The sequence below is a fragment of the Entelurus aequoreus genome, linkage group LG03, assembly GCF_033978785.1.
Source record: "Entelurus aequoreus isolate RoL-2023_Sb linkage group LG03, RoL_Eaeq_v1.1, whole genome shotgun sequence".
Classification (NCBI taxonomy): domain Eukaryota; kingdom Metazoa; phylum Chordata; class Actinopteri; order Syngnathiformes; family Syngnathidae; genus Entelurus; species Entelurus aequoreus.
In genome coordinates, this window is record NC_084733.1 from 53,504,371 (window position 1) to 53,526,730 (window position 22,360).

A 22,360-nucleotide genomic window follows, 5' to 3' on the forward strand; every position below is an offset into this window, starting at 1 on the left:
TAGAATACTATTAATCGCAACATGTAAGTGTAAAAAAACAACAACATTATGATTTGTACAATTTCAGAATGTGCTTGTTTTATTTTTAAACAAAGAAAACAACCTGAAGTTGTCTTTATTTTTAAGTTAACGTGCCGTGATTTTACTAGTCCGGCCCACTTGGGAGTAGATTTTTCTCCATGTGGCCCCCGATCTAAAATTAGTTTGACATCCCTGCATTAAACAAATCAAAATGTGCTTGCTTTAGAGTGGCCAAAGAGGACCAGTAGTTACGTATCGCGCGGACAAGTGAAGGATAGAAACTTGAATGCAACACAGACAAATGATAAATGATAAATGGGTTATACTTGTATAGCGCTTTTCTACCTTCAAGGTACTCAAAGCGCTTTGACACTATTTCCACATTTACCCATTCACACACACATTCACACACTGATGGTGGGAGCTGCCATGCAAGGCGCTAACCAGCAGCCATCAGTGGCAAAGGGTGAAGTGTCTTGTCCAAGGACACAACGGACGTGACTAGGAAGGTAGAAGGTGGGAATTGAACCCTAGTAACCAGCAACACTCCGATTGCTGGCACAGCCACTCTACCAACTTCGCCACGCCGTCCCAACAAAGAGAGCAGGACACTTAAACGTATCACAGACACAAATAAGGGAAGCACTTGAACGCAACATTAAAGCAAGGTATGCAGGACATTTGAACATATCACACATTAGCAAGAAGGCCAAATTGTGGATCTCTCATTGAAACCATAATTGTGAGGACACTTGAACGCATCACAGACGCTATATAAGGGGGGCACTTGAACGCATCATTAAAGCAAGGCGGGCAGGACATTTGAACACATCACACATTAGCAAGCAGGCCAAATGACGGATCTCCGATTGAAACCATACTTGTGAGGACACCTGGACGCATCACAGGGGACCAAAGAAGGGATGACATTAAACAGATCAAAACCATATATTTGCATGCATGACAGTGGCCAAAGGGGACTCCATCACATGGACAAATGAAGACTAGAAGCTTGAATGCAAAGAAAGCAATAAAGAGGGCAGGACACTTGAATGCATCACATGGAGCAAGGAGGGCTACTGACCTAAATGTAACACAGGCCGCAAAGAGGAAAGGGACCTTGAATGCATCACAGAAACAACTAAGGATACATCGATAGAGCAAGCTGAACAGGACACATGAACACATCACATATATAAACGCATGAGTAGGACCGATGAGAGACAACACTTGAATGCATCACTGTGATTATTGAAACGACATACAGCATTTGTGAAGACACTAGAACGCGTCACAGGGGTGCGCAGAGATGACCATTGAACAAATCCAAGACATATGTGCATGCAGTGGCCTAACGGGACAAGACATGTGAGCGCACCACATAGATCAGGGGTCACCAACCTTTTTGAAACCAAGAGCTACTTCTTGGGTACTGATTAATGCGAAGGGCTACCAGTTTGATACACACTTAAATAAATTGCCAGAAATAGCCAATTTGCTCAATTTACCTTTAACTCTATGTTATTATTAATAATGAATGATATTTACACTTAATTGAACGGTATAAAAGAGGAGAAAACACGAAAAAAAATGAAAATTAAATTTTGAAACATAGTTTATTTTCAATTTCGACTCTTTAAAATTCAAAATTCAACCGAAAAAAAGAAGAGTAAAACTAGCTAATTCGAATCTTTTTACAAAAAATTAAAAAAAATAATTTATGGAACATCATTAGTAATTTTTCCTGATTAAGATTAATTTTAGAATTTTGATGACATGTTTTAAATAGGTTAAAATCCAATCAACACTTTGTTAAAATATATAACAAATTGGACGAAGCTATATTTCTAACAAAGACAAATCATTATTTCTTCTAGATTTTCCAGAACAAAAATTTTAAAAGAAATTCAAAAGACTTTGAAATAAGATTTAAATTTGATTCTACAGATTTTCTAGATTTGCCAGAATAATTTTTTTGAATTTTAATCATAATAAGTTTGAAGAAATATTTCACAAATATTCTTCGTCAAAAAAACAGAAGCTAAAATGAAGAATTAAATTAAAATGTATTTATTATTCTTTACAATAAAAAAAATAAAATACTTGAACATTAAATTAAATTGTCAGGAAAGAAGAGGAAGGAATTTAAAAGGTAAAAAGGTATATGTGTTTAAAAATCCTAAAATCATTTTTAAGGTTGTATTTTTTCTCTAAAATTGTCTTTCTGAAAGTTATAAGAAGCAAAGTAAAAAAAATTAATGTATTTATTTAAACAAGTGAAGACCAAGTCTTTAAATATTTTCTTGGATTTTCAAATTCTATTTGAGTTTTGTCTCTCTTAGAATTAAAATTGTCGAGCAAAGCGAGACCAGCTTGTTGGTAAATAAATAAAATTTAAAAAAATAGAGGCAGCTCACTGGTAAGTGCTGCTATTTGAGCTATTTTTAGAACAGGCCAGCGGGCTACTCATCTGGTCCTTACGGGCTACCTGGTGCCCGCGGGCACCGCGTTGGTGACCCCTGACATAGATGAATCGGCAGCAAAGAGGCCAGGACACATGAACGCATCACTTGCACCAAGGACAAGCAACCAAATGTAACACAGCCACTCAGCTCAACGCTTCTAGGGGACCACAGAGGGATGGCCAATGAACATATATCACCATATTTGCATAATGACAGTAAAGGGGACATGAAATACAAATGCTTCACATGGACAAATTAAGACTAGAAACTTGAGTGCAACACATGGGGCAAAGCGGGTAGGACACTTGAACAAATCACTTGGACAAGGGAGGACCTAAAGTCAAAGACTGAAGGCGCTGTGGGACAACTGAACGCATCGTAGGGACCAAGGAGGCCAAGACAGGTGTGTTTGAGCAGGACAAATACATCGGAGGGTACATGAATGCATCACTGAGACTATTGAATAAGTGATACAGTATTTGAAATGTATCACAAGAAGCAAGCAGGCCAGGAGACTCGAATGCCTGACAGGGGAACAAGCAGAGAAAAGACACTTAAATGCATTACATTAACAAATACGGGCTAGAAACTTCAATGTAACACTGGGATTGAAGCATTGCAGAAAACATGAACGCATCCCAGGGGGCGAGGAAGTGGGGACACGTGCATGCATTTTTTTCCCCAAGAGAGTATGACTCAAATGCACCAAAAGGACAGGAACTTGAATGCATCTTATGGACCAAAGAGTGCATGACATTTAATACAATTGGCCAAAAAGAGAGGCATTGAATGTAACACTGACACAAAAGTAATGAACATGAAGAACACTTGACTGCAACACCGTGATAATGGAAGTATGGGCACTTAAACGCATCACACGGAGCATGTAGTATATCCACAAAAGTATGAAAGATAATATGCATAATGAACTGTGAAAACTCAGCAATGGTTATACAACGCCCCCTAATGGATACAAGAATATTGCCCTTGACAAAATAAAATTAAAGACAAAAATATGTAGGAATTTGGTTTATTTTTGTGAAAGTTTTCTTACTGGCTGCTGTATTTGAAATGAATAAATGACAAGTCAATGCTGCAGGGTTATTTTTTTCAATTGTATTTTCTGTATAAAAAGGTGCAATTGTTCTGGCTTTTTGGAACAAAAAAAAACAACTCCGGTTATGTAACAATAAAAGCGTAAACAGCAATAATGATATAACACATAAATATAAAAGATTTCCAGTCATCCAAACAAAAAATCTTTGGCCTGAAAACTAATCTTAACTACTCAGGCTTGGCACTTCATTAAAACCATACAAGACAAGACGAGCAGCACCAACTGTAACTACAAATAAATTAAATCCCACTTGTTGTTTTCCCAGCTGCATAGTAAGCGAATGTAGTCTACAACATTACAGGCTTGGTGGCTGACAGCAGTCGAGGTTGGTTGAGAGGGTTTCTAGGTGAGCCTCTGTAATGTTGCACATCTTTCTCTGCTCGCTGCTGCAAAACCATCTTCTGAACTCCTGGATCCGAGATGGAAGAGTTCACTTTGGTTTTGGGTGGGACCTTGTTGGTCACGTCGCCCAGAGCAAAAGCCTTGGCTTTAACAGCCCAGGAGCTTCGCCTTTTAGGAGGCACTGGGGGTGGCTTCTTTAGGGGACGTGTGCCGTTCACAACAAGTGGAATCTTCTCCTTGGGCGGTAAAGGCTGTGGGTGAGGGGACAGGCTGCTCTCATGACTCTCTGCTTTCATGCCTTGACTGGTGGTCACCTTCAGATCACGAGTGGGTCTCCTGTTCGCTCCCAGAAGAGAGTTGATCCTGTGGACCGCCTGGCGCACTGGGGTGCGCTTGAACGTGAGCGGAGGATTCATTTGTTGGACTCTGGTGCCTTTGGGAGACCGGAGGGGGAGAGTGTTGAAGTGTTGTATGTGGTCTGCCACTCGGGACTTGTGGTGGGACAGATTGTGTGGACTTTCTGCACCGGCCTTAGCGAAACACAAGTCCTGGTGATGCCCTGCACTGACAGTTGTACACATGTCATCTGCGCACTGTTCATCGGCAAGGGGGGTGGACTGCAGTCCTGGAGAGTCACCAAGTCTAAAGTGGGCTGGACTCTGAATGTCTAGAGCCTCAATCAGTCTGCTACAGTGTATCTGTTCCGCTGAGTCGTCACTTCCTGTCATCACCGAGCTGCCGAGGCTTACAGCGGCACAGAAAAAGCCCTGAGCGTCGCTCACTGCTGGACTACAACTTCCAACAGACTCTAAAATGACACTATCAATGTGCAGAGGTGATGAGGTTGCTATGTCAAAGGTAAGGTTCAGTTGCTGGTGAGGAGCCGTGACGGCTGTAGGAGTATTTGGCAGTGGGAGCAGGACACTGTCGGATGATTGGTCCGACTCCTGTGGTGGAGCAGAAAGTTCAGCGGCAGATTCTGGTAGGATGGTCTCAAGCTTCACTGGTGCTGCTCCATTTCGGCTCAGGGCTTCCAAGACGGACGACTCGCCTTCCAGGCTGTTCGCACTGGAAGCGCAACACAGCTTCCTGGGAAGGCTGGAACTAGTCAGAGGTCTGGACGAGACTATGGCGGGATTCAACCCACAGTTGCTCTTCAGACGCACGCTCATGGGCGTATCTGTGAAGGAGCCAATGCTAAAAAGCTGTGCTCCTGCAGGGCCCTCCACGCTCCATGAAGTGCAGCAGACACCTGTGTCACCTTTGGGGGTCAGCAAGTTGTCTTCAGACTTGCTCGTGAACTTGGAACCTACTAAGGTGGGAGAGCAGCCATTATTTAAGCAAGTCAACTTAAGTATTAAGTCTTAAGCAATGCAGAGAAGCAGGTCAAGAGTGAACTTTACTCACTCTTGGAGTCTACTTTTGTGGGCCGAGCCGAAGGACTGAACACGGTCTCTTTGGTGAAACAAAAACTGGTGTTGCTCTCCTGGGTGGCAAGTCGCCAGCCTGTGGACTCAGACCCCTACACCAGGCAAGCAGCATGAAATGAGAAATGAAAGATGAAACAGACGTGAGAGGAATTTAGGAATTATTGTGTTAAATGAAGCCACAGACATCACCCAGAATGCAACATTGATAGTTAGCTACAACTTTGGTTAGTTATTAAGAGGCCGGCAGAAGAAACAACATATTGACTTTCATGATCAGTCATTTTTATTCAGACAACAATGTACATACTAATATAGAACATTTGTTCGTCATTGATAGCTCACCCAGTGTCCCAAATAAGTAAAATAAACAATAAATATAGACATAAAGTATGTCATTTTAATTGTGATGTGCACATGCTGTAATTGCAAGATAATTAGGCATCAAAATACCATTTGCCATTGTACCATACCACCAACTTAAATTCCCTAAATGTCAGTAAAATATATTCTGTCTTTAGAACTAGCATGCATGTATGAAGTTCAAAACTTTAGCAACAGTTGACAATGTGTGCAAATTATTTAATACAAGATAAAACAGGTCGCAACAGTGACACACTAAACTATCAGACAAGCCCACTTACAGAGTCTTTGTGGCTCTTCCCCAGGCTGAAACGCAGGAGCAGCGACTTCTGCGGGGCTGCCTTGTTGCTGACTTTGGGAGAAAAGCAGCTTGCTCGTCCTGATTCAACTCTTGAATAGGATGAAAATCAATACTTAATCAATGTAGGACACATCAAGAACAGAAGTACACATTGTTCATCTTCGATCTTTGGTTCAACCTGCACAATTTAACAAAAGCACATACATAGTTAAACCTGTACCAACAGCTCGGATACACACTTGAGATGTGTACTGGAAAATTCTAACACAAATGCATGAACAGCATATTTTAAAAACTTCCCAAATCATATTACAGACATTTTATGAGTTTTTAATAGAATGTTAGACATTCTAAGGCCTTGAACTCAAATGATTGGATTATAAACCTTTTAAGACCCCCTGAATACCCTGCGGAGACTATATTCAATTAAATGTATTTTGTCACATTGCACTGAGCAGCCAGCCTATCTTGCTTCGGTTTCTGTGGTTATCACCATAATTTTTTCCTCATCGTTACTGGTAGGTACCTGTTCGTGGTGGCATCACAAAAACAAATTAAGCCAAGAAAAAGCAGTAAAAAGTTTTGTTTGACTTTTTTCAGCAAGTATTGCTTTATGGCATTTGACTGTGATTGCCATTTTTAAGAATACCGCTCCTGTGTTGCATCTCATTAGCTCAATGCTTTTCAATTATTTTCTTCTACGCACCCCCTAGAAAGAAAAAAATATATACTCTCCACCTCAATTATAAATAGTATAATTTCTCTGCAAAATTGTTATAAGTACACCTCTGCATAACATTGTATCCTTACTAACATTAAAGAAGCCAAGCACTACATACGCTTTGTCATATTCTCGTAAGACAAGAGAGCATGTTTCTTGAGGTCACAGGCGCCCTGTCACTACTCGACCGCTACCAGAAGACACGATCGGTCCACACATGCACGAAGACTACGTCACTTCCTGACACCTTATTTTATGGCAGTTATGTTTGTTCACGTTTATCATGGTTTACTTTTGTAAATCTTTATTTAAAAAAACAATATCATAAAATAGTACATTAAATTACCGTTATTTAAAATACCAGTAGAGTAGAAAAACAAGTTGACTTTATATGCTTAGCTGTGTTTTCATTGTGTGCAATAAACCAATAAACCACTTGTAGATCCTCCTCCTTATATTCAGGATCAAAAATATAAAGTTGCGGATCATCATTTGTCCCAAAGTAATCATTGTTGGGTCTCACAAAGTCTGCTTGATTAGCATTGTTGTTGATGTGGAAGGAATATGTGGTTCCCATTACGTCACGGACCACTTGACTAGCTTGCTCATTGTCTCTCAAAATGGCAAGGGAATCTCTGTGAGATAGGTACTATTTTGATCATATCTATTTACTCGCAAACTTTGTAAGTCTTTTCAGTGTTATATCTATAAATCAGATGCAACTTGTTTTTCCAGTCTACCGGTACTTTAAGAATACAGTGTTTATTTTGAGACTGTACAGCTCCATACAGAAACCTGAACGATGTGCTAAGTCAGCAGTCTTAAATGGCAAATAAATCTTTTTTGTTTAATACTTTATTTACATCAATAAACAAAACTGACAATATAGAATTATACTTTTTGTTAGGCTAGAGATAAAGCTTTAAGGAGGTGTCTCGTTTTAAAAAATTACTATTTGAAAAATAAATTACGCGATAGGAGTCAGTGGCGTCCCTGTGTGTCATTCTTTGCAATGACAGAAGATAAAAAGAGGTTGTAACTGTAGTGATTATACTCCTGAGTTTATTAAATCTTCCCCGTGTTAATTTTTTTATTCTCATTCTCTTTTACTACTATGTAATTTATAATTTTTATTGAATAAACAAAATTAATAATAATAATAAACCACTGACAAAACATTCCGATATCACATGTGACGTCGCAAAATATTCTAGAAAGGAAGTAACGTAGTCTTTGCGCATGCGTGGTCTTTCAGAACAGATCGGGTAGTAACACGCCCCCACCCCACTATTTGAAACGAACTGCACTAGCATGTGAAGCTGTACCTAATGTTGTGACCAGTGGTTGCACAGAAAGACGTGAAAGGAAAGTGGGAGTGAGTACCTGTTGACAGCGGGTCTGCTGCTATGTCGCCTGGTTTTACTCCTTACAGAGGTCGACGCCTGCCTTCGAGGCTGGCTTGCAGAGGGAAGGGTACTTTGGGAGGAATCCAACACCCCTGAGGCGCTGTGAGCTACAAAACAGAATAAGGGAGACACGTTTAAAATGATCCACACAAAAGAAAGTTTTGTTTGGCTTTGGACAATGACTAAACAATACCTGATCCAGGGGTGGCGGCCCCGCTGAACAAAGAATTGGGAAGTAAGTCCTTGCCGAGGTTCTTCATGACAGATCTACGTTTCTTGTTTGAGAATCCAATAGAATGACCGGAATCTAAAGGAAGTCTTCGCTTGGAGGTGGGTGTCACAGGAGTGGCAAAAGAAAAGACTGGGGAAACAAAAATAAAAGAAAAAAAGGCATTAAACGGGGTATGCCCGAAGTCAGCTGGGATAGGCTCCAGCACCCCTGCGAGGGACAAGCGGTAGTAAAATGGATGGATGGGTTTGCAACCTTTATGCTGCAACCAAAAGGGTGCTAACTTTCCAAAGCATTATATCCCACCCTCTTCTGGCTTTCAGGACATACATTATGGCCTATGTAACAGACACATTAGCTTTGGGTGTTGTCAGCTAATGATAAAGAGTTTAGCTAATAACGTTAACTATCACTGAATGTATATTCTATAAGAACAACAACATGACTACAAATTGTTAGTTGTTTCTCTTGGAGTGCTTTCGTGTATGTGCATGTTCTCCCTGTTTGTACGGCCGGGTTTCCCCTACATGGAATTGATTGTGGCGCAGTGCCACAGCAAGATAAAAGTCACCAAACCTTAAAGAATGATGATACATACTTAAATAAAATAATGTTACATAATAACAAATTAAAGACAGTATGTAGCCTATTATTTACACACTAATGACTAGTGATGCACCAAAAATTTGGCTGGCAAAAAGAGCCTTGGTGGTAAAACCGAAGCGCCGCCCACACCTTGGCTCTGGCTGTTGGCGCACCACCCGCTTTACATTTCAGCCCGACCAACCCAGTCCTTTGTAGAGCTGGGCAATATGGCAAAAAATTACCACAATTAAAAGACAGGATTTTTTTTTCTACTTTTTGATTTAATATTATGTAGTATTAGTTTCCCCGGGGGAAACCTCTGGACAGACCTGGCAAACCCAAGCGTGTAGTGCGGGTGAACTGGGAACGTTTGGAGGAGTCCTCTGTCCGGAAGGACTTCAACTCCCACCTCCGGCGGGACTTCTCTGCCATCCCTGTGGAGGTTGGGGACATTGAACAGGAATGGGCAATGTTCAAAGCCTCTATTGCTAAAGCTGCAGCTGCGAGCTGGGGCCAGAAGGTCTTAGGTGCCTCAAGGGGCGGTAACCCTCAAACACCCTGGTGGACAGCAGATGTCAGGGAAGCCGTCCGACTGAAGAAGGAGTCCTACCGGGGTATGTTATCCCGGGGGACTCCGGAGGCAGTTGCAAGGTACAGACAGGCCCAAAGGGCAGCAACGGCCGTGGCTGTGGACGAGGCTAAGCAGAGGGTGTGGGAGCAGTTCGAGGAATCCATGGATAAGGACTATCGGGCGGCACCAAAGCTGTTCTGGAAAACCATACGGCACCTCAGGAGGGGGAAGCATGGAACCATCCAAGCTGTGCACAGCAAAGATGGGACTCTGCTGACTTCAAGTGAGGAAGTCGTAGGGCGTTGGAAAGAGCACTTTGAGGAACTACTGAACCCAACTACATCAGACACACCCTCCCTGACAGGAGCGAAGCCTGAGGATGATGGGGGATCGACGTCGATCTCTCGGAGTGAAGTCACTGAGGTAGTTAGACAACTCCACAGTGGAAAAGCTCCGGGGGTTGACGAGATCCGTCCAGAAATGCTGAAGGCTCTGTGTGTTGATGGGCTGTCTTGGTTGATACGCCTTTTCAACATTGCGTGGAAGTCTGGGACAGTGGCAGACTGAGGTGGTGGTTCCCCTATTCAAAAAGGGGGACCAGAGGGTGTGTGCTAATTATAGGGGTATCACACTACTCAGCCTCCCTGGGAAAGTTTACGCCAAGGTACTGGAAAGGAGGGTCCGGCCGATAGCTGAACCTCAGATTCAAGAGGAGCAATGTGGATTCCGTCCTGGTCGTGGAACAACTGCCCAGCTCTTTCCTCTTGCAGGAATCCTGGAGAAGGCCTAGGAGTATGCCTATCCAGTCTACATGTGCTTTGTGGATTTGGAGAAAGCGTATGACCGGGTCCTCCGGGAGATCCTGTGGGAGGTGCTGAGGGAGTACGGGGTGAGGGGAACCCTGCTGAGGGCCATCCAATCTCTTTACAACCAAAGCGAGAGTTGTGTCCGGGTGCTTGGATGTAAGTCGGATCCGTTTCCAGTGGGGGTTGGTCTCCGCCAGGGCTGCGCTCTGTCACCTATCCTGTTTGTGATTTTCATGGACAGGATTTCTAGGCAGAGTCGTGACCATGGCGGAGAGGGTATACGTCTCGGGGGGCTAAAGGTTGCGTCACTGCTGTTTTCAGATGATGTGGTCCTGATGGCACCTTCAGTTCGTGAACTTCAGTTCTCACTGGATCGGTTTGCAGCAGAGTGTTCAGCGGCTGGAATGAGGATCAGCATCTCCAAATCTGAGGCCATGGTTCTCAGCAGAAAACCGATAGTTTGTACATTCCAGGTAGAGAACGAGACTCTGTCCCAGGTGGAGGAGTTTAAGTATCCCGGGGTCTTGTTCAAGAGTGAGGGAAAGATGGAGAAGGAAATCAGCCGGAGAATCGGAGCAGCTGGGGCAGTATTGCTGTCTCTCTGCCGCACTGTTGTGACGAAACGAGAGCTGAGCCAGAAGGCAAAGCTCTCGGTATACCGAGCTATCTACATTCCTATTCTCACATATGGTCATGAAGTGTGGGTCATGACCGAAAGAATAAGATCACGGATACAAGCGGCCGAAATTAGTTTCCTCAGAAGGGTAGCTGGCATCTCCCTTGGAGATAGGGTGAGAAGTTCAGTCAACCGAGAGAGACTCAGAGTAGAACCGCTGCTCCTTCGCTTGGAAAGGAGCCAGCTTAGGTGGTTCGGGCATCTCGTGCGGATGCCTAACGAGCGTCTCCCTAGGGAGGTCCTCGTTGCACGTCCCACTCGGAGGAGACACCGCGGCAGGCCAAGGACCAGATGGGGGGGATTACATCTCCTCTCTGGCCTGGGAACGCTTCGGGATTTCCCAGGAGGAAGTTGCTAATGTTGCTCTAGAGAGGAAAGTCTGGGGGTCTCCGCTGGAGCTGTTGTCCACGCGACCCGATTCCGGATAAGCGGTTGTAGATGGATGGATGGATGGATAGTATTAGTATAATTTTTTTATTTAGAGATTTTACTTTGTAAATGGTTATTTACATATCTTAGATGTTTCCAAATGGTGCCTGTAACGGCTGATCAAACAAAACAGAAAAGTCATTGATGTCTTTGTCCATCTTTTGAGATGATTAATATTTGGTCCTTTTTTAATAAGGTTCAAATTGTTTCTTAAAGTGGATCATTTTAGTACATTGTTTGATTTCTTTGCTTGAACTGCACTTTAGTTTGGAATTTTTCCAAACATTCACAAGACACAAGAAAACATATGTTTTTCTTTTTTATGCATTCTAATTTGTAAAATAAATGCGAGCTAAAGTCCGCTTCCAATGGAGCCTATGGGAGCCACTCTATTAAGCCTATAAAGCGCTTAATAAAACATCCTAACACCTCCATCAAGGTTTTATTTACATGCTGTATGTATATATGTAATGTAATAACAGGTACGTTCATAATATGTAATATTTACGTATTTTGCTAATTTTAAGCGTACAGCGGCGCAATAATTTCAAAAACACATCACAGAGTTTGCATTTTCTTTTAACATCACTGATTTATTACTCACTGCAGACTTCATGAGAGCCAACGGCTGTCACTAGAATGCCGACTAATAGGTTGTTGATATATTCCCGTTCAAATGAAGAATGACTCATGATCCTCGTAAATAAAAAAGGGGGGTGGAACCAAGTGTCTTTCTGTGTCTTTCTCACCATTTCTGGGTCTAAATTGGATGCCAAAGTTGACCAACTTATGTCCTTAACTTCCTACTATCCAGGTGAAAGGCATTATTATTATCTCGAATAGTGATTCTCAAACTGTGGTATGTGTACCACAAGGGGTACGCCAAAAAAGCACTTGATTAAATGACAGTTTATTTTCCTACATTCAGACAGTGTTAGTGTTCAAACTGTGTCAGAGATTCCTCATAATGTAACGGAATGTGGCGAACGGCCAACGCAATATCATAACCACAACATTAAGGTTTTTTTTATGTGAAAACAATTTAAAGTAATATAATATATTGTACCCTCCAGAAGAAGTCATACAAAGTCTTATGATATTTTTATTGCCAATCTTATACTGACAAACGGCACAATTCCAACAGGTTTTACTTCCCGTGCACACACTTTCGTCTCCGTGCTTCCCCAGACACACAACACTTTCTCTTTCTCCGCCAATCTGCGGCGCTTTCAGGCACGGACTGTGTGTTTGTGATCATGGAAAAAATGTACATCAAATCAAAACTACACCAACATTCATACTGTAACGGTGTTACAGTATGAATGGATATATATAACTTATTATGTTATATATATTGGTCACCAGTCAATTACCAAAAACTCGGCCACAAAAAAATAACTTTGATAACCAAAAACAGCGCTGCCAAAACTGGATGTAAACAACATGCACCAATTGCTTGGAGCGTAGTCAGTATGTCTGCAATGTGGACTGAACTGTAATATATCCCAGATATACCTGCGGACAGCCCTCTACAAAAACTGCAAATATAGGTGGCTTTCAGTGCGCGAAAGTCCAACTGGAGCAACAGCGAGAAGCCAAGGTGACATCATGCTCGCTGTAACTCACTTTTCGTCGGGGACATCAAGAGACAGAAGTAGAGTCTCTAAACAAGTACATTCTATAATAACACCTGAAAATTATGCTAGATTGGTTGCTAGTCGTTTTTGATAAGTAAAAGTCTACAGATACTTGAAACATTACAGAACATTGTACAATAAGCAGCAACAATTGAAAATATGGCAAAACGGCCCTGGTGTGTGAATGTGAGTGTGAATGTTGTCTGTCTATCTGTGTTGGCCCTGTGATGAGGTGGTGACTTGTCCAAGGTGTACCCCGCCTTCTGCCCAAATGCAGCTGGGATAATCTCCAGTCAACCCCCCGGACAAGTGTTAGAAAATGGATTTATGGATGGATATAAAAATATAAGGTAATACTAATTACGGTAATAATAACAGATTTGTTTTTTTAATTGTATTTATATATTTTTTTAATCCTTTTTAAAAAAATCAGATTGTCATAGCAAATTATGCAAATTAAGCGATGGCGTCATGGTGACCACACCCCCACCGCCACAGGTATCTTGGCAATATAGGGTAAACCTTGTGTGTATAATGTTACAGTGGTCAAAATTATTAAATATATTTGTTAAATAAAACCTCTGTCTTGTTTTAATGAATATTTAGGCATACTAGGCTACTGGATTTTAATGTTAGTCAATATGGTGGTAATTGGACAGCCAAGTTTTTTCTGAGGTGATACTTGGTGAAAAAAGTTTGAGAACCACTGACTTATAATAAAATTTCACAAGGTGAGGAAGCAGCCCACCAGCCGATGTCAACATAGCCACACAAGCTAGATAGCTTAGCTCTCTGTGATCACGGCACCGCTATGAATAGTTTGTCTGCGTTAGCGCTTATAATAACAATACTAAAACTTGTCTAATATTCAAGTCGCGAAATGTAAATTAAGTATTGTGCCGGTATTAGGATGGTTATTAAGAGAGCCCTATGGGTAGAATAGAGGACATACTTGCCAACCCACCCGAATTTTCCGGGAGACTCCCGTATTTCAGCGCTTCTCCCGAAAACCTCCCGGGACAAATATTCTCCCGAAAATCTCCCGATTTCCAGCCGGAGCTGGAGGCCACGCCCCCTCCAGCTCCATGCGGACCTCAGTGACGAGTCGACAGCCTGTTTTCACACGATATAAACAGCGTGCCTGCCCAATCACGTTATAACATCTACGGCTTTTAGAGAATGCACAACTGCGCACACAACAAGGAGACAAAGCAGAAGAACGAGGAAGATACAGCCATGGCGACGCCGGCGACGAGTAGTAAGATGAAGAAATACGCTTGTAAGTTCCAAAACGAATGGAAACAAGAAATTAAGTTTATCCAGGACAGTTCGATGGGGAAGGGGTATGCTGCCTGTACATTTTGTAGAACAGACTTCTCCATTGAACACGGTGGCCGCAGCGCAGCACCGGTCACAGCACAGTATTATGGGCCACCTCGCTAAATGGAGACCCGAGGGTGTAACTTATGCCGAGACAAAGATGGTTATGCTGATAGCTGGAAGCAACATCCCGTTCTCATTTGCGGATGTCTTCAACAAATCCGTGAAGGATATGTTCCCGGATTCAGAGATTGTTCGCCAGTACGCAAATGGCAGAACAAAGGCTACTCAAATAGTGAAAGGTAAGTGTTGTTTTTGTTTTTTTAGTAAGCAGCCAGCTGTGCTTCTGGCTGCAAAGCATTGCACTTTCAAGTACAACAATGAGTAGATGAGTGTTATGTGTATGTATAAATGAACACTGAAATTCAAGTATTTATTTTATATTATATATATATATATATATAAATATATATATATATAATAAAATAAATATATACAGTATATATAGCTAGAATTCACTGAAATTCAAGTATTTCTTATATATATATATACATATATATACATATATATATATACATATATATATATATATATATATATATATATAGATAGATATACATATATGTACACATACATACATATATATATATATATATATATATATATATATACATATATATATATATACATATATATATATATATATATATATATATATATACATATATATATATATATATATATATATATACATATATATATATATATACATATATATATATATACATATATATATATATATACATATATATATATATATACATATATATATATATATATATATATATATATATACATATATATATACATATATATATATACATATATATATATATATATATATATACATATATATATATACATATATATATATATATATATATATACATATATATATATATATATATATATATAATATATATATATATATATATATATATATACATATATATATATATATATATAATAAAATAAAATAAATATATACAGTATATATATAGCTAGAATTCACTGAAATTCAAGTATTTCTTATATATATATATATATATATATATATATATATATATATATATAGACACACATATATATAAGTTGGTAGAGTGGCCGTGCCAGCAATCGGAGGGTTGCTGGTTACTGGGGTTCAATCCCCACCTTCTACCATCCTAGTCACGTCCGTTGTGTCCTTGGGCAAGACACTTCACCCTTGCTCCTGATGAGTGCTGGTAGCGCCTTGCATGGCAGCTCCCTCCATCAGTGTGTGCATGTGTGGGTGAATGGGTGAATGTGGAAATACTGTCAAAGCGCTTTGAGTACCTTGAAGGTAGAAAAGCGCTATACAAGTATAACTCATTTATCATTTATATTAGGGGTGTGGGAAAAAATCGATTTGAATTTGAATCGCGATTCTCACGTTGTGCGATTCAGAATCGAATCTCATTTTTAAAATATCGATTTTTATTTTTTTATTTTTTTACTAAACATTTTTTTTTTTTAATATTACCGGTAATCAATCCAACAAAATAATACACAGCAATTCCATAACAATGCAATCACATTCCAAAACCAAACCCGACCCAGCAAAACTCAGAACTGCAATAAACAGAGCAACTGAGGAGACACAAACACGACACAGATCAAACCAAAAGTAGTGAAACAAAAATAAATATATTATCAACAACAGTATCAATATTAGTTACAATTTCAACATAGCAGTGATTAAAAATCCCTCATTGACATTATCATTAGACATTTACAAAAAATTAACAATAGTGTCACAGTGGCTTACACTTGCATCGCATCTCATAAGCTTGACAACACACTGTGTCCAATATTTTCACAAAGATAAAATAAGTCATATTTTTGGTTCATTTAATAGTTAAAACAAATTTACATTATTGCAATCAGTTGATAAAACATTGTCCTTTACAATTATAAAAGACTATAAAAATGAGACCCATTAGCTCCCTTCTTGGCACTCAACATCAAGTGTTGGATTGGAGGTTAAATCACCAAAATGATTCCCAAACACGGCCACCGCTGCTGCTCACTGCTCCCCATAATTTCACCACACCTAGTGTGTGCGTGTGACTATTGTTGGGACTTTAACTTTAATTAGCGAAGAAAAATCCATAGATTAGCCGCACCTTTTGTAATTCAGCTGAGGGTTATTCAGAGTCAGGACTCTTGTAAAATATACCTTAAAACCTTTTTTATTGGGAAAGGCATATGATTGCTAACTATTAATATGATTTTTAACCTTGTCTTTTGGGTTTTTTTTAGAGTGTTTTTGCCTTTTTGTTTTATCTTTATAACTTTGTAGCATTTTGAAATCCTGTTTGATTAAAAGTGCATTAGAAATTAAATGTATTGTTATTGTTATTGTTATTATAAGCCGCAAGGTTCAAACCTTTGGAAAAAGATAGCTGCTTATAGTTCGGAAAATACGATAATCGATAGATAACTCGATATCTGCAGCCCTAAAACAGCCCCTTTATGGGATTTCAGCTTTGTGTAGAAACTGCTGTCTGGCTGAGTTGAACCATAACACATAGGTAGCTCAACTTCTAATAACTGACATCATGTTTTTCCTTTCATGCAATTTAGACTCAATCTATTAACAGCGCCTATGCTGGTTGCAACCAAGTCATGCACTTAATTTTGCATTAATTTCTTCAAGCCCAATTATTCAACAACTCATTTTACACAATCTACAGATTTCTACCGAATCAGTTACATATTGGTTTATGTCCATCCATACTATCAATCCCTTACCTCCGAAACTGCGTCTGTGTCTCCTACTCATCCCTGAGTTTTGGTCCAGCTCCTGAAGCTCATTGTACACAGGGGATAGAACCCCCGACTCACAGGCAATCATGGCTGACACTTTCTCTTCTATAAACTGTGGCAGATCACCTGTAACACAAAGACAAAGTAAAGAGTTCAGCGCTACACAAGACTGATGCTGAGAGGACTATCATGGAAGGGTTTGTGCTGTGGTACCAAAGTCGTGGGCGTAGTCTATAAAACAGCAAACTGCAGCTGTCTGCAGTTTGAGGCGCTTCTCTGTGTTGGATTTCATCTTTTCTGTACCGTCTCCAAAGTGGAGGAGGTTGGGAGCCAAAATGACTGACAGGTTATAGTTGTCCATCTTATTTTCTGCACTCCTGTAATCAAACAGCAACTTTTTAAAACAAGTGAGAAATGAAATCATTTATTTTAAATCCTATCCGGTTGACTTCGGGTGAGAGGCAGACACCCTGGATTGGTCAACAGTCAATTACAGGAAAACGTTTATCATAATAATAAATATGAAAACAAATCTATGTGGTAAACCCCACTTTTTTTGTTTTTATGATGTGAATACCATACACTTTTGAATAATAGCAGCCATCATTTTGAAGACTTGTATTTTGGTATATTGACAGCATATTGACTAAAATATATAAGATAAAAATCAATGGCTTAATGAACCTTTCACAACATGTTTTTAGTGAAATAACTGGTGAACATATCAAAAAGTATGAACTATAAAAAAGAGACAATATTTCTGCTTGACAGATATTTGGTAACTCCAGGTGGCAGTCAAGGGTGGCCTCATGGACAGCCAAACCTGTTTCTGGGGCCCTTTAAAAAAAAAAACAACGAGGGATGTTTGATAATATCGGCCAACCAATATAGAAAATATATCGGATTAAATCGGTTTTAAGGTTTGCCTGAATTTTGATGTTCAAGTGATGGACTCATCAAACCGTACCGTGCCATTCCCAAAAGAGGAACAAAATTACTAGCTTCTTCTCGAGATGTCCGCGGTTGGGAAATATTTCCAAGTTTTGCTATTGAATTATTAGCAATAACCATAAAACGCTGGTTAAATGAGAGGGGATAAGACAGTTTTCTTCTATACCTCTAATCAAAATTCTCACCTCTTGTAGAATCACTTGCCACGTTTATGCAGCAAAATAATAAGAAACAACGGGGGAGAAATTAAAAACATCTACCCAGCTATACACACTTTATAATTTCTCTGACTGATAAGGCGGCGAACCCACCTTCCGCCCGAATGCAGTTGGGATAGGCTCCAGCACCCCCGCTACCCCAAGAGGGACAAACGGTTGAAAATGGATGGATGAATTAGTACATACTGTAGTTTCATACATTCTTGTACAAATATTTGTGTCACATAGAAATGTGAAACTTTCCAAATTCTTAGTTGCCAGCCTTACTTATTTTTTATTTGTGATTTATTTCAAAATACTAACCTGTCTTACTTTAGTTGACTATTGAGCATGAGTTTTAACGATTTGTTGAGACAAAAATATAGCACTTTTCCTATAACTTACATTGCAGTATTTCTTATTTTTCACAAAAAAGAAGTAGACTGTTGATATTCATATTAAAAAAAAGGTTAAAAAGGAACACCCTTTTAATCTGGCTTTTTACTGATCATTTTAAGCTATTCTATTATATTTATTGCTGTTTTTACTACCATTATTCTCAATATTTGTATTTATTTATTTACATTCTAAAATATACTTTATATATTTTAGATGACAACAAAAAAATGTATACTCCAGTGTGGACACCTCAAAGGTGGCGTTTTCATCAAGTTAATTAAGTGTTGAACATTATCGGTATATTGAATATAAGCCGAGCATTACTGAAAACAACTACAAACCAGGGAATAATTCATTGATCTACATTTAGTCAAATGTACATCAGCATAGCTGGCAAAAAGGGAAAAGTAAGCAAGCACCTCTTGGATACATTTTGAAGGAAGTCGAAGAAGTGCCTCAACACACTTCGGTTCCTGTCAGGAAGCAGGGAGGAGAGAAGCATGGTGGCAGAGTTCCGCCCCTCTTCAGTCCTGAGCTGCTGTGCCTTGAGTAAGGGCTCCTGCAGCTCAGTGGGCAGCACAGGCTCTGGCAGTTCCCTAAAAAACTGCTTCACCAGGCCCGCTACATCACAGGGAAAAGCAGTCGATAGGCACTCTTCGCCTGAATCCACTTTAGCCTGCAGACACACAACAAAACTCGGTTGTCAAAAGGCTCACTTTCAAGGTGGTTCTTACTCACCCGTAGTGCTTTCAGGCGGACAAGGGAGCCTGATATTCTGAATAAGCCCTCTGTGTCGACATGCGCTTGTAACTTCATGCATGCATCCACCAGAAAGCTAGAAGAGCAGACGTATGTCAATTTCAATCTACTCAGTTGGAAGAAGAAGCAACTTGCCTAATATTCAATACAGTGGAGCCTTCCAAAGTTTATCACAATTCATTCTGTGACACTGGGTGACTTTCCATTGAAAAGTGAATTCCTTAATCCCAGAATAAAACATGCTTTTTTTCCCTTTTAAAACTCAAGAGGCAATGTTTTAGTAAATGTCCTGTGATACAAGTTAGCCACAGTAAAATAAAACCTGTTAATCAAGTTCCATATCTGGCTCTGAAGTGTTTCCCATACATTCACTTCTTTGGGGCAACTAGGGATACATTTTGACTGCCATAAAAAGATATTGCGCTACCTGGTAATAATTCTTGATTTTTATGCAGAAACTCTTATTTTGAAACTTGTTTTTAAGCCATTTTCTTACAATGGTTCGCGTTCTACTGGTACAAAAGGCATTGCTGATATGAGTTTAAAGTCTTAAGTGATCTACTCTACTACTTAGGCTTCTCTCCTAAGTGACTGTGTGTGAGGTTTTATTGATGTGTTCGTAGCAAAACAGCTGTGTGCAATGAAGGCTGTGTTTTTTACTAATTAACATCTAAACAAATAAGCTATTATGGCCAAACAACACTCTGATTTAAGATTACAGTTTAATTGACCCTTGTTTTATGCAAGGTCATTGTTTATAATAATATTACATCTATATGTGTATTAGATGCAGACATTGTCGGTTTCACTTTACACTTTCACACTTTAATATACATCACTACCTGCTCACGCGCGTTCATAAACACATGAAAAGAGGACTCTATGCGGAAAAAAGGGCAACATTTCCCTAATTTAGCATCCGTTATGCATGCATGGTCACTTATAGAGCATCACAATGGGACTGTAGTTCTTTGTGGGTATCATTATACCCTTATCCTCTTTCTCAGCATCCCAAACTAAACCTCTGAGTTAATATTTCACAAGACAAAAAATTGTACCACTTATAAAGCATTTAACTTTATAGGTTTTAACTAAGCCTAGGCATGGCTCGTTAGGTAGAGCGGCCGTGCTAGCAACCTGAGGGTTTCTGTTTCGAAACCCGGGTTTTGCCATCCTAGTCATGTCTGTTGTGACCTTGAGCAAGACACTTCACCCTTGCTCCTGATGGGTCGGGGTTAGGGCCTTGCACGGCAGCTTCTGCCATCAGTGTGTGAATTAATGGGTGAATGAGTATCTTTAAGGTAGAAAAGCGTTATACAAGTATAACCCAATGGCCACTTGCACTTACCTTGGCACACACCCACATGCCATGTCGTAATATGGCAAGCTTGCCAAAGGTACGCCAAATACCTTTGTCTGGGGGCACAATTTAAAATCAAAATTAAAATCTAATAAAACATATTAGATATAAAATACACATACATACACATCATCCCAGTGCAAAATGACATAATGATATACACACTACAGCGTGACAGTTATAGATGTACAGTATTAAACACAGCAAAATGTTTTAGTATTATGTTGTAATCTGCAGCAGTTCCGCTGTTAGCTTTTTCATTCGCCCCATAGTATGCTTTATTTCACGGCAGATTTTCTCTAAATGTTGGCTCACGTCAAATTAAATGGGGAAGTCAAATTTGATTTGTAACGACACAAAGTCTTGTGACTCCTTAGTTAGATTACAAAAGAAAAAAGGGAAAACTTCGGACTAAAGCTTGGTTAAAATAGCTTCAGTTGGTTTCAGCTTCCCGTTTTATAAAAAAAAAAACATCTGTGTGTCTTGTTTGACTTGGCTTGTAAAATAAGTATATGGTGTGTGTGTAATCACAACAAGCAACATAGCCTCACTGACAACGTAGAGCCTGGGAAATAATGGGGGTTCATCAGTGGGGGCATGCTTTTAATTAAGTAAATGTCTTCAACATTTTAAATAATTCGCCAATTGCAAAAACGCGGTAATATGTAAAAAGAGCCTCCTACGGGGGCAAAGTTAAGGTTTGATCAAATAAGAAAATTATATACAATACATTGAATATGTTATAACTTACAGAGTTTGTGGCTGTTGACTTGCAACTGAGAGCTTTGTTTTTGTTCCAGATCTTTGTCTTGATTCCATATGTTGACCGCAGATGTTGCACAACCACTCGTCGGATCGCACTTCTCTCCTCGACCATCATTATAAAGACTATCTTCTACTTGCAAAACTATACAGTGGGAGAAACGTCTACTTTATTCTCCAAAAGCCATTGCTCGTACAACAACACTTTTTATGTCGATGAGACAGTGTTTAAATTATACATGAAAAACACAACCACATGATAAAAACCAGGATTAAAATGGTTATAATAATCAATTAGCTTACAATTATTTCAAATGCTCGACTAACTGTATCACAATGTAATTGTATGCATGTTGGAAATAAAGCCAAGCCATAAGACTTACTTGAGACGTAAGCTACTTAGTAGCAATGCTAACCGTAGCCAGAACAGAACGGACATTGACTAAGTCACGTCGCCAATAAAAACAAAAATATGTAAAGGCAGAGCAATTCAAAATTGACCTATGTGGCATCCAAACGTCAAATACGTTTAACTGTATAAATTAAATTGTCGACTACATTGCTTCAGTGGCCATTTGGTTAACTTGGATGCAGAGCTGTCTGACTTTCTCCACTCTGTAGTCTGTTCAAACGGCAGCGTCGGCCTTCTATCTGTGCTCTCATTGGCTG

General features: G+C 39.7%; 1 protein-coding gene across 2 annotated transcripts; it reads right to left on the reverse strand.

The window, feature by feature from the left end:
• Positions 1-3,500: 3,500 nt before the first annotated feature.
• LOC133646607 (rho GTPase-activating protein 11A-like) lies at positions 3,501-22,353 on the reverse strand. 2 transcript variants are annotated; one of them, XM_062042150.1, is made up of 12 exons: positions 22,075-22,353; positions 21,681-21,836; positions 20,918-20,985; positions 19,549-19,645; positions 19,230-19,486; positions 17,477-17,640; positions 17,249-17,389; positions 8,357-8,524; positions 8,141-8,270; positions 6,017-6,125; positions 5,353-5,467; positions 3,501-5,254 (listed from the first exon to the last, which is right to left on the reverse strand). In XM_062042150.1, exons 2-12 carry the CDS (start codon positions 21,807-21,809, stop codon positions 3,891-3,893), a joined length of 2,742 nt encoding a protein of 913 aa, XP_061898134.1. In that variant the 5' UTR covers positions 21,810-21,836; positions 22,075-22,353; the 3' UTR covers positions 3,501-3,890. The 2 variants fall into 2 exon arrangements, with proteins under 2 accessions (XP_061898134.1, XP_061898133.1); XM_062042149.1 differs by having other exon boundaries at positions 3,501-5,257.
• Positions 22,354-22,360: the final 7 nt, after the last annotated feature.

Excerpts from the sequence above, each read along its gene's own strand:
- LOC133646607 (XM_062042149.1), bottom strand. The coding sequence starts at position 21,809 with ATGATGGTCGAGGAGAGAAGTGCGATCCGACGAGTGGTTGTGCAACAT. Across the intron at positions 20,986-21,680 it reads AGTCAACAGCCACAAACTCT|ACAAAGGTATTTGGCGTACC; the intron begins GTAAGTTATAAC and ends TTGTGCCCCCAG. Across the intron at positions 19,646-20,917 it reads GCATGTGGGTGTGTGCCAAG|CTTTCTGGTGGATGCATGCA; the intron begins GTAAGTGCAAGT and ends CTGCTCTTCTAG.